Source organism: Diorhabda carinulata, chromosome 2, assembly GCF_026250575.1.
Source record: "Diorhabda carinulata isolate Delta chromosome 2, icDioCari1.1, whole genome shotgun sequence".
Lineage (NCBI taxonomy): Eukaryota > Metazoa > Arthropoda > Insecta > Coleoptera > Chrysomelidae > Diorhabda > Diorhabda carinulata.
In genome coordinates, this window is record NC_079461.1 from 13,987,601 (window position 1) to 14,001,870 (window position 14,270).

Sequence of the window (14,270 nt, forward strand, 5' to 3'; positions counted from 1 at the left end):
GCTTCACAATAGTTTAAATATCTTGTAACCATTGTAGCGATAATAGTTTCCTCTTATTTCAAAAGCATCATAAAGATGTGAAAAAATTATTCTACAACTAATTTAATACCTAGAATAGTTACTCAAATAATTTGCAACCAATAAATAATAATCAACTATAATGCGAAGAGTTTCTATGTAAGTTATGTATGTGAACTGTATTGAAAATTTCATGAAAATCATTTTAAACTGTATAATATTCATTTAGCTGAATTTATGAGCTTTTAGAATAATGAGCAAAGTTTTCTTATTTTTTTAAGTGGGTCAATTAAATTTTCTTGAGAAAACAATTACCTCACTCCATCAAGAAACAATTTAGTTTAAGAATAGAATAGAAAAGTCATAATATTTTATAAATTAATATTACCTCTAAAAAAATTTTATAAGTAAATCAAACAAATTCCTAACGTCAAATCTGATTCAATATTTTGTGGCCAGTTTAAATTTGAAAATAGCAAAGCTACGAAAAATGAACAAGAAAAATTGGTCAGTGAATAAATGGAAATAATTATATCTGCAGCAGCCTCGCTATTGAAGCCTGATGAACAGGTTGTCTCTTACGTCAAAAGTAACTAGACTTCTCCTAGAAACTGTAACTTTCAGTCTAAGGAACTGAGGGAGACAAGTGAACATATTTACAAATCTTTTCGATTAACCGAATGTAGCATAAATACGGTATTAGCCTGTGTAATAAACGAATCTGCTCCAGCATATCGATAGCCTTACAAAGGCTCATAGGTTAGTATGTATGATTGCTCTGAAATTAAGAACACAATCAATTGTGGGATAGCTGTAAGTTTAGTTTTTTTATCGTTCTCTAAGTTTACTTAGAATTTATTATGTAATATTTTTCACAAACTTGCCATCAAACTATATTTGAGGGCATCTAAATTAACTGCCTAAATTTTGTGCATCCAGCATCACTTCATAAAATGGCATTTGTGTCGGCTGAACAAAATGATTCCTTGCAGTAGCTAACTTTTGAAAGAACGTTATTGAGGTTTGTTTGAGCATACTTTTTCTCGTCTATTACATAAGCATCGGTTACAATTGTGATTTCATTTCTCCGAGTTTCGCAATGTTGTAGCTCTATTATTTTTTGGTGTTATGTTTACCCACGTAATTGACTAATATGGCCTAGTATACAACATATTTAATTGGGATATGCTTCTTAAATTTATTACTTAGATATAATTTACTGGATAAATTGGAACCATTATTTTGTCCTTATTTATTTATAGATATTATGAAGCCTCGGTGAAATGTTTGTGTTTTACATGACATAAATAAACAAAAGTCTAGATAATTATTAGTACTACGTAATAAGTGGAATTAACGTGTTTTAGATTTCAAAATTTTGAGATGTGAATAGTTATATATAAATAAAGTAACGTTTATTATTCCCAAAAGGAATTTTAATTACATGGGTTCCATATTAAACAAATATTTATATGTTGTATTAAATTTATCAAAATGGTATACCGGTAAAAAAGTGATTATCGTCTCCAAATATTACCAACTATGCTTGTTCAAAAGTCTCTTCTAATTTTTGGAACTTCAATTTAGCGGGAGGGACGAATATTTTTGACCTGTATTGTGAAGTTCGGAATCCACTGATTTTTTTTAAGTCTAATGAGCATATTCCATTGTATCATTCGAGTAATTTATTTGTCGCAGCCTAGTCAAAATTAAATAGTGACTAGTTCTCTCGTGATTCCTGAACATTTAATTATACGTTTGTCAAGATTATCTTGCTCTCTTCTATCTATGTATAATATTTTGAAGACTTATTTATTCATCACTGCACTTCATTAAACCTAATTATGTAATTCAGTACAAAAAGCTTCTTTGGAAGATACACATTCACCAAAATTTGACATTGTGCAGTCAAACATAAAGTTTATGGAACCAGAGAATTTACTTTCAGGTGTTTCGAAGGAAAGAATAAATATAGATAACAAGAAACCTTCAGAAGATAACACAGATTATTGTAACAAAGATTAAACTGGGAAAGAGGAAATAGAATTAACAATTACTATTATTCTATATTTTCATTCTCATAATGCTTATTTTTGCAATGAAATGGGATACTATAAAATATGAAGAGAATATACTTTCCACATGATAAAACACCAATCCATACTTCCTATTTGAAATTTGGGTTTATTGTGTCTTTCATATAAAGTAGATTCAAGGTCGGTATCACATTTTGTATACGTTGTGGTCTAATTGTTTCTATTTGTGAGGAGGACATAATATAGCTCAACACAATAATCACTCTTCTTACACAATCGTGTTCAGCACGATCTATGATACATGACAAAGTTGCATTAGCCCACATTATTTATGAAAATTGATGCTGATAAAATCACAAGGCATTTGGAGGCACTACGTAAGTGTTTTCTCAGATGCACATAATAAGGTAACATTTGTAATGAATGAAAGTGCATTTGAGATACAATATACTGGTAATGTCTGTATTAGTATTCGTCTCTTGAAAATAGGGGATAGTTATATCAATAGGGATAACTTATCGAGTTTTTGAGGAAATTAATTTGCTATTGACCTCCCAATCCATTCGAAAAATTCGAAAGATCTCCTCAATTTATCTACATTTTTAAAGTGTTTAAATCAGAGTAAATCTAATAGGTCATATTATTCTTTATATTCGCTGGCAAGTTTTTCTTATATCTTTTTAAGTTTGCTTTTCATATTGCTTACAAAATTACAGTTATCTTTATTATTTTTCTTTTATTTTAAGCAATTTTTGTATATATCGATAGCCAAACATAGAAAGAACAGTATAGCAAACCTTTTTCGAAGTCTATGTCATTTTTGTCATGATTGCCTCAAGATTTTTTAACTTATCTCGGCTTAGATTGTCCAATAGACATAGTTTTTGGAGAACCTGCATATATAACATTATCCTTTCCAAATAATGAAATTGATAATTTACTATTTTACTTCAATAGTTTCGATACCTATATACAATTTACTATAGAAAAGGAAAATATTTAAAAATCGTTATCTTTTCTTGATACCAATTTATAAGAAACGAAGATAATAAAATTTTAATTGACTGGTATAGGAAACCAATAGTTTCTGGAAGGTATATCAAAATTAACCAATTTTTACAATAGCCGTATTATATTCTCATAATACCCAATTAAAAAAAAAAGTTATTTGAAAATAAATTTTTAGTATAAATTTAGTGAGACGTTGTCAATGAATACATCATGGAATGATGTATTCATATTTATCAATTTATTACTTAATCGAATGAGTACCAATTCTTGTTTCTTACCTAGTACAACTTGTCTTTGAACCGTACCATGGTGATTTGTTGCTTTCAACGTCGTAATTGTTCTGACTATGATGTAACTCCATTCTGTAACAATAGAAGTAATACAATATTAACAACAATTTATTCCCACGAACTTCATATTTCAGCAAATTTGAGGAATTTGCCATTGAACGAATAACACAACAACGTGTTTGAAACTGCGGATTCAATCATCTATGATAATTAACTGACATGTTCCAGTAATTAACTGTGCGAAATCAAATTTAACAATATAAGGTGCAGTTCAAGTATCATTTACGTATGATCAAAACATGTAGATCATATGAAGAGCAGACTTGTCTCGATAATGTAAATAAAAGGTGATGAATTGACAGAGGATGAGAAATTTGTGGCAGCAGCAAATCTGAGTCTGTCTTCGGTTGTTGTTACAGGGTATTGCGTACAACAAAATCTACGAATAACTTATTATTGGTTATTGAAATAACAAAATTATAAACTTTCTGCATGATTTGAACAGATGATGTTATAGATCATGGCTTTAAGAAGAAACCAAAAATATAAAGAGTGAAAAATATTGATGGTTAAAGAGATGTACTGGATATAACGTACAATTTTATCAGATTGCGGACGATGTATTGAAAAATCGGTTTCCTTCTACATTGCTTTTGTAAGGCTTTGTACCTAATTTGGTAATTATATTAAATTTTAGTGAGAATATCATAAGAAAATAGACAATACTTCTGAGTCAAGAAATGTGCGCTGAAGTTGTACTCACAACCTGTTTTGCAAAATACATTCAATTCAAGTCATGTCGGTATCCGTTACAATAATATAACGAATCATAGTTTGCTGTTCTGTTTATAATATTGAAGTTTTAGTGAGTACAGTGACACACATAACTGTCAAATAAGTTTGATTTTTGAAAGTAACTTTATCTAAAATAAATTTATTTATAATTATATAATGATTTTATATAATTTATAATTAAATTTTCAAGGAAAGTTTCTATATTTTATTCTAAAGAATTACAAACTACTTTTTTCGATAATGGAGTTAGTTATAAATATGAGGTTGATATTGGTATATTAAAATATATATTAAAATATTCTAAAACAGTTGAACGTTGTAAAAAATGCAAACTATTTATACCAGATGAAAATAGTAGGTTGTTAGAAAGAAACCTGATAATTTTCGTTTTAATTTATAATAGGAATAGGAATTAAACAAATATTTAACAGCTATCCGAACAGAATGTTAGGAATTCTACTATAAATAATTATTACATAAACGAAGATTGAAGAATACACATCTACAAATGATTTGAATTTATTTGCCGCAATTCCTTTCACCGTGCCGTTTTTCTATAATAAATGAAAATTATCAATTGAAATATACTCATTGATGAGTATAGAAAAAATAATGTATGCAACTTTCATGTGAAAACCACTAATATACTCGCACATTATATACGACACTCGCCTGCGGTTCGTATCCTACGAGACGCTCATATATTAATGGCTATCATACATGATCGCTGCATAATAATGAAAGATTATTCTTATGCCAATTAATATTAGGTATTAAAATACATTAGAAGTTAATTCCAATACTTAGTCATCTTCAGGTCAATATTTGTGTCTGGGCACTAACATACACCGAAATTTCCTATGTCAACCTTTCCGACTAATTGGTGCGTTTTTCACCGCTTTATGGAGTTTTTAAAAGTTTTTTTTATTCCATCGTATAAACTAGATATACCAACCAAAATTTTTCACCACATATTCAATATTATACACTACATACATAATGTCAATATTTTTGTTGGGTTTTATAATAAAAATATACCTGTTAAATGATAATACATATAAGTAGCACTAGGATACAACATGTTTTGATGCCGTGAACTTATTTATAATGTTATGGTTATACAAGTGTGGATCCAGGGGGGGGTCATGGGAGTCATGAACTCCCCCCTAAACCCTGATTAATTAAGTTAATTTTTTGTTTCTTATAAAAGGGCGTAAGTGGGAAGATGTAAAAGTACGAATTATTTTACACCGTGGATAAAGGGAGCCAATACCCGCAAATATTTCGAATATCTAAACAATACTTAATAAAACAAAAATAAAATGCTAAGGAAATCAACACCAAGAAGTTGAAGATTCTGACATAAACTAATTAATATGTCAAAAACAACGTAATTAAATCATATTTTGTGGGTAAAAGGCATAAAATGCCATGTCTTTGTGGGAATACTTGTCCTAATACTAATGACCCTCCATTTGTCTAGACCCTGGATCCGCCCTTGTGGTTGTATAGTGTTATTCTTTGGTAATTCTCAATCCCAGCAATAATCACTGCATCAGTTCCTGCGACCCTGCTAATGGATACCTTCAGTCACCCCGATCTCTTACATTTACTGGTTCATACTTTATTTACTTCACTTATTACTTTTTGCAAGACCCATGACGAGTAAATACTCTGACAGCGTCGTGCTGATATTTAAGAATCTTAATTTTTGGTTTCGAACCACCTGTTCATACTGTTTTCATGAAATTTTCTCATTACTCTTCTCAAAATCTATTTTTTATACTCATTTTTATTTCTTGAGTTTCCTTGTATAAGCCAATCTCACTAAAGATTATAATAGATTGGGGTTTATGCAGCAAAAATATTTTTAATTGTTTTTAATAGACTTGATTCACTCAGTTACTTCTAGTTTCTATTTTCACTCTTTTTATTATTATTTCTGTGATCCCACTAAACATGTCTTAAACGTTATAAGGTACGTTATTTCAACAACAGTATGTGACATTTTTCCACCTCTTTCAAGCATATTCTAATAATATTTTTCAATCTGTAATCATTGCTAACAAACTAGATTATTTCTATTAATGTAATATTATTGAATAAATTTTTATATTTTCACCCATTTGTATAAAGGTCGTATAACAAAAAAAATAGAGAATATGATTATGTAAGATCAACGATTAACCAATATAGATTAAGTAGATGCCCTAGATATTTTAACCAAAGTTATTAATTAAGCACCTTAGAAGGGATTAAGAGAATTTTTGAGTAGCCTATTCGTCAAACATCTAGCTACCCTCACTAAATAATAAAAAACTCTGTAGGAAAAACTAATGCAATAAAGCGAAAGGTAATAGCAGCCATGGAAGAATCTCTCCATAGTCTTCCTTATCCTAATTTCAAGAATTGAATCTTCAAATTAGAACATCACTGAAATTGTATTGATATTCAAGGAGGGTATATGGAACAATAAAGCCCCTCGCAAACCGTAAATCGTATTGTGCTTGCCAAATAATAAAACTTGAACAACAAGTTATATATTATATCGGTTTGTATTACAAATTTAATGAAAGCACTTCCATTCTAACAGATATTCACTTGCTAGGAAATCGCTGCTTACTAGAATAATCCCTTATTAAATTTTTATGTTGGATCAGGCAACAATAATATGAGCAATCTGGCCCCATCGTACCTCATTGTAATTTGGCCAGAAAATAAATATAAATTAATAATTTGATTTCTTCATCAGAACATTTAATAAGATAAAATTCAGCTAGATTTATAATAGAAACAAAATAATGGAAAATGACAATAGTTATATATTCAAGTAAATCCTAGTTCCGCATATTTTCATATCATTATATGTCTTGTCGCTTGTTATCGCTCTTATGAAAAATAAATTGAATATATAATGTTTCAACATTATTTGAGTATTAATGTAAATAATAGGAATATAAATAAATGTTATGTAGTAAAGTTAAATTCCATTATAACTAGTAATACTCAAATACAGTCATTTTTATGAATATTTGAATTAAATCTTTCAAGAATTTCACTTTGTTAAACTGATAATAATCTAATTATCTCAGTAAAATAAATGAAGATATAGGTCAAAAATATTATTTATTATTAATATATGACTAAACGATAAAATAAAAGGTTGTAATAATAATAGTGAAAAAAATTTTTATCGAAAGAAACAAATGTTTATTAATAAAAATTGGTCAAAAGATAAGAAATCATTGATCTATCATATTCCATACCATTTTCATACGACCGAATATTTCTGACAAATACAATATTTTTTCAATACTTTCTTTGGTTGTATATATTACACTTCTTTTCTTTTCATGTATTATCAATTCGAGTACTAATATTATATATACATTTTTTGTTAAATCGTCTGGATTCTCGGTCTATTTTTATAATAAATTAGTTTCAGAACACAGGTAAAAATTGATATTTAGACAAATTTCAGTTTTAACAAAATGGAAGTTGAAGACACTTTCAAATATTATATATTATTGAGGCTTGACTAAAGAAATATCTACATGGTCTCCAAATGAATGGAAAATCTAGTTAATAGGTAAAACTACAATGAAAAAATATTTTACCAAGTAATTTATTTTATAACTCCCTGCAAAGAAAAGATGAAAGAAGTTCCAGTACCGCTGCTTAATTTATAAAAACTGTGGTGGATGCGCCTAGAATTTGTTCGTATTTTTTGTGACCTGTTTACTTCACCTTTTTTGGAGACAGTTTTTATAAAGACATTCATGGTAAAACAAAGATTTTCAAGTGCCGAAAGTTCGAGAATGTAATTTTAATATACTATTTAGTCATTCGTAGGTCAGTCAAAAATTTGAACTCACAGTGAAAACATTTCACCAGTTACAAGTGTACTGAGAGGTGTATTTAAATAAATTAAATGTCAAGTGTCTACATAAATATAAGTGAATAGTTTAACGTAAAAGTTTTAGTGAATAGTGAATAAATAAATTACTTGAGTATAAATTAATACCATTCCTTTTGTGATTAAAAGCAGTTTACTTAAATAAGGAGTAAATTATAATATTATTTAGAAAATTTTATTACAATTTTCTACCAGCTTTATACCAAATTATTTTTGAAGGCAAATCAAAAATTAATTATTCAATCAACTATTAAAGCGTGTTCTCAGTTTTTTACGCTATGATTTATTATCAACTTAGCAACTGTCGGTTGCATGTTTTTTTTACATATTTTTTTATCGGTTATCAATTACCAATTCCTTGATTTTTTCTTCTTTCGTAGTTAATTCCAAATTGTTACTAACGGATTCACATAGATCAAGTGATTAGCAAACAATTTGATAGGAAGAGAGAAGAAGAAATAATCCTCTAAACCATGACTCCAGAAAAGCTACACACTTGCCTTTAAACAGCAAATTCAATATTACGTCGTACTCTATAGCAGCTTCTACGACCATCATGCGCACCCAATCAGTCTAAGCCATGACTCCAAAAGGGTTACACACTTGTCTTTGAATAGCAAATTCAATGTTATGAGTACGTCGCATTATACAGCTTCTACAACTGTCGTGTGCATAACAGTGTTCGCGTCGTTACACATCTACCTTCTTCTCCAAACAATTAGTCAGCAATTACACGCGTGGTTGAAAAACGGTTGCGCAGAGCTACATAGTCGCTTGATGTTCTAACATCTTCTGTCCACGTACATATAACCGTAATAGTAGTACAGCTAAAATGAAGGTTAATTTTGCCATAGAGCAAACGAACATTTTGATAGGGCACAATTCTGCTCTTGTCACAATTACAAATGTGCCACTGTAAAAATTACTAGCATGAGGATGATTTTAACTAATACACATATTGCTACGCATATTGACACCCAATTACCAACAATATCTATAATAATCCGCTTTCTTATTCATGTCTCTCTGAAACTATTCCACTATTATTCCAAACGGAATTCCCATCCCGAAATTGGCTTCCTGCTGTAAATAGTTGCAACAGCTCGAACACTTATTCACCCTATCTTGCAAGATCACAAAAGCTTTTTGTTTTGACAATTTTAGAAAAACCCAGATGTCAATTCATTGAATTATTCAATATATATTAATTTCTCTTAAAAATGAGCATAAAGCAAGCAAGCTTCATTAAACAGGATTTTGTTTTAATTTATTCCAGAGTGAACTTCTTATGATTTCTGATTGAACGAATGAAGCAAATAATTTAAGACTATGTCGAGTTACACGAATCGAAACTAGGGTAAACTTAAGTTGGAATTTATGCAACCGTTGGTGATATTTATAGTGTTTACATCATCCCTCATCAACACCACAGCTACCTTATATGAAGCGCGTTTCGATTACTAAGTTATCTTCTCCAGAAAAGGTAAATTGAATGTCAAGTTAATAGGTTTAGTTTACGTTCAGACTTAGAAAAATACAACTTGGTTATCGATTGCCGCATCAGACAGTGTAATTGTGAATGTTGGTGTAGTGGTAGGGTAAACAATGTGTTCAGTAAGGATAAATTTCTATAATTTCCCACCGTCTCATCAATGATGAACAGATAAATAATTTGTATCAACTTATTGAAGTAAACAAGGTACAACTAGTATCTTCTATCCTTAAGCAAAAAAATATAGAACAGCCTATTCTATGTAGAAACAAATTAAATACTAGAAATTATTGCATAATCAGTTCTTCAGACATAAATTTATTTGGAATAATGAAGTCCTCAGTTTTTTCAGCCGTTTGAAGTTTGGACATACATAATTGGATACCAAGGAACATAGATAAGGATATAATGAAATTATGTTCTCCTGTTCTACTTTATGGCGTATTCATTTGGTTACTGTTTGATTGGAGCTTTCGTATGAGAGTCAAAAAATATAACTAAAGATCCAGTAACTGGACAATAATAGCGTTAACAAACCTACAACCAAGGTCAGCAATCATGAATCAGTCGGATTCAAACAATAAACAGAATCGCATTACGAGAAATACGTAAAACTTTTGTTGAATGAATATATTTTTTGATAAACATAAGTAACAACAATAACCATGTTTATATCCAATTTCCTTCTTGTGTCTTCTTCAAGAGCATAACTAATTCAGATTTCTTAGCCCAATTTCTTCGTAGACAAAGGAACCAATCATTATAACTTTGTATATTTTCTCTAATCATTCTTAACAAATATCGTTATAAGTATTTTTATTACACAAGAGAAGTTTGTCACTTTACTAGCAGATAAGATGTAATATGACCATATTTAGAGCAAGCTATAATAATAATATCGAAAAAAATATGTGGTGGAGATGATGCTAAGGAGACTGTCCAATTTATACCAATCCCTACGGAGTCTGGCGCAGTTATAATACATCAAGTGGAAGTTACTTGGAATGAGGTGTTGCAAGCAGACATTGAACCGCTTCTTCTGTTGATGCCTAGAAGTTATACAGGAGTGCATTCAGCTATAGGATTGTCAAACACATCAGATTTTTGAGTATGTTTATCAAATTTCTTACAAATATTTCAGTTCATTTTCGAAGTTAGACTATCTTGTTCAGTCTAAGTAAATACTTATGAATATTTGAAAAACATACGCTACAATTGATCGTAATTCTCCCCTTAATTAGTCTTTATACAAAGAGAGACAAAAAGGGCTAAATTATAGGAACACCTTTCGTACTATTTTTGTAAAGACGTTTTTCTGGTGATTCTGGAACAAGGTCTTCATCGATAAATTTCCCGCCAAAATTACCACGGCTTCAAAGTACGCGAAAAGCGGTCTTTCATGAATATAGGATAAAGTTAATCCATTTGAAAAAATAGTTCTTATTGGATTCACACCATCCAAAATGGTAAATTGAAAAGAAAACTTTCACAGAACTGTGATTTTTGAGAAGTCGAATTAGGTATTCATCAACGATATGTCGAATATTGAAATCAAACGTTGAATAAGACACAGAAAATTCCAAAAATAAAGTACTTCCTTTTCTGATAGTATCCAGTACTGTGAGAAATAATAATACATAATAAATAATTATACAAATGTATGTGTTCATAACGTATTAAATTTTTTGTTGTTGTTTTCAATGCGATGGTTATGAGAGATATCAAAAAATATGAAAAAAATATACAAAAGCATACTTAACTATTGAAATTTTTGTCGAAGGTTTACGACTATTACAATGAGTCAAGAAAAATTCATTGGGAATGTTAGCAACAAGTATAAATGCACCTAAATCTAAACTTTTTACTTTATCTTCCAAAAATGATTAAAAAACTAATTTTAAAATAAAATAGTCGTAAAATCAAAATCAATCAATCAATAAATCTAAAAAACGGCGCTATTCATAACAATTTGAAATTACAATCTTAGGATTTGATTTTCCCACAAATGGTGAAAAGTTATTGATATATTTTCTGTAGAAAATTTTCCAAACTTCAAGTTTAAGTAAAGTCGATTGATGAGATATTCTACAAAAAATCAAAGATGCAAAAATTTTTTTTTCGCTCAATTGTTATGTTATATCGTGCAATATGTATTTCATCTCTTCGATCACTTCCTCAAAAAATTGATTGTTGTGTTATTGTGCAATTTTGTAATACAGCCGTTGGATAATTCAGTTTCCAATTATTTCGAATCCTGAATTCATATCTCCAAAAATATTAAAAGTGAAAAGTCATAAGGCCTTTTTTATTTGTATTTCAATGAAGGATATAAAAAAAATCTGTACAGTAGGACAATTTAAAGAGGATAAAAAAAGCATAAAAAAATTGGGGTGGAATAGTTTTCGGTACTCTTACGCCGATTCCTCCTGGACTATAACAATTTTCATCAATAGATAATGTTTAATGACTTTTTAAATATACCTCTAATCAATAAACCAGAAGAAAAATTGTAACCAAAGCTCTGACGAACATTTTTAATTGATTTTTTTTAAGTTAGAAATTAATGCTACGACCAATATTCCTAATTATTCACTAGAAAAATTATATGAACAGCAGTAATGTTAGTAATATACTTTTTTAATAATGCAAACAATCGTTTAATTAAAATGTTCCATTTAATGAACATTATCTGGATAGTTTTATTGATTGTATTCCTAAATTAAATTCTCTCTTTTAGTCTTACATAATGACATACAAGCTACAAATTAAATTTTATTGTCAGACGTTTTTATTGCAATATATCTGATATATATGCATATAAACAATGAACATTATTCATTAACTTCTACGTGTGAACATAACAGCGGTTTGGCTAATGGCAACATTTAGCCAGATATATGTCTTATTTTACTAATCAATTACTGTGGCTCAGTAATTTTTTCAGTAAGTAAAGTTATAGATTGAACAATGTATTTTTTATTGCAAATTAAATAAGGATAGCACACACTATGTTATTCAATTTATGGGCTGATGTTCTAGAAAAGAAAAAAAGAGAGGGGGATAAAATGCTTGTTCACAATTTGTATACGAAAGCTTGGAAATAACTAAACAACAAACACACAAATAACTAAATTGATACACAAATGAAATAAAATCTAAGTATGTTAAAATTTATAAATGTAATATACATCACATTTATACATTATGAGAATTAAACCAGATAATAAAATTAAATATACGACAATCTTGAAATATCTAATAATTTGTAATAGAAATCAATATTAGCAATAACTCATTATGTAAAAACGAATCAAATATTAGCATTGAAATACAGTGTAAAAGGCACTTTTCAGTAAATATGCCTTCAAATTTTTGCTAAATGCAGAAAAAAATTATTGGCAAATGATTCTTCAATATTTTCGCCATGTACAGTATAGAGCCCTTAAGTAATTTTGAACATGGAGTAGATAGATAAAGATAACGCTCCGCGCTCCTAAGTGGTTAGGATGAACATTCTAAAATGGGAGAAGCGTGCTCACGGATCAGGCATACAGAATCAAATATAAATTAGGAGGGAAGAGTGAATATTTTGAATTTTCAAAAAAAAAGTGCAAGAAGTGAGTACTACTGTCTGAGTAAATAACTAACAGCTCTTGTTTTTAGCTTAAAGATTTCTCAATTTGCATCACACAACACATACCCCAGAAGGGAATGGCATATCGGTGATGCCATACAAAAAAGTAATAGTACTATATAGTTGTAAATTTGTTGCATTGGCCCACACTGTATAATTTAAAATTGAGAATTTTGATCAAAAACTACAAATTTGCGTATTAGACATAAACTCAATACGGCCACCACCCATCATTGTTATCATGTTAAGTTTTAACAGCGTTTCTTTTATGGTCTGCACCGTAAAAAAGAGAATAGTGCGTTTTCGTCACACTCCATTTTATTCTATGAAATATTTTGTCTATCTTTGCTAAATGGTCTAATACTGAATACTACAATTGAGAAATGGGTATATATTTTCAACCTAGACCTTCGCGATTTTGAGGAGAACGAGATTCGGCTATTTATAGGCGTGCATTTATTATTAAAAAAATTAGCTTCACTCCAATCTGAGTTGTCTAGCTGGCTTAGATACATAGTTAGGGACTCCATGGTAGAATCAAGATTACACATATTCTTCTCTTTTCGTACGTATTCGATGTTTGTATACGACTATGAGGTGATATTGCAGATTTTTAATGTCTTTTATTATTAGTATTCTTTCATATTTGATTTAAATCCATATACATACTCTACAGCTTAACTCGCAATAGTAAAGTGGCAATCGAACCACAATTAATCAATATATGTATTTTTATGTCACTCTGTGTTCATATCTGGTTCATCGAATTACTTTTTTTTGGTAAACCAATCTGCGATAAAGGATATCATTAGATAGTTGCTAATTATTCTAGACGCCACGCTGGTTGGAGTGTTATCAATAAAGATACAAATCATGTGTGGATAGCAATATGAGTAACAATAAGTCGTTCACTTTTCCTAGAAGGTATTTTATGATATGTTAATAAACCATCTACAAAAAATTCTTGTTCGTTTTTACACGTAATCTTCTCAAAATTTTGGCTTAGTGCATCTGTATGGTATATTTTCCTACCGTTCTGCGACTTGAATCTCCGGTAACCATCACGTTTCTGGAGGTT

The 14,270-nt window shown here is 29.5% G+C and overlaps 1 protein-coding gene across 6 annotated transcripts in view; it reads right to left on the bottom strand.

Moving 5' to 3' along the window:
• LOC130903921 (proton-coupled amino acid transporter 1-like) overlaps positions 1–14,270 on the bottom strand; it is a 106,853-nt gene that overhangs the window by 35,307 nt on the left and 57,276 nt on the right. For all 6 annotated transcript variants that reach the window (XM_057816307.1, XM_057816312.1, XM_057816310.1 and 3 more), the window contains one exon: positions 3,344–3,427. In XM_057816307.1, coding sequence (XP_057672290.1) covers positions 3,344–3,427 — 84 coding nt within the window. The remainder of the gene's footprint in view (positions 1–3,343; positions 3,428–14,270) is intronic.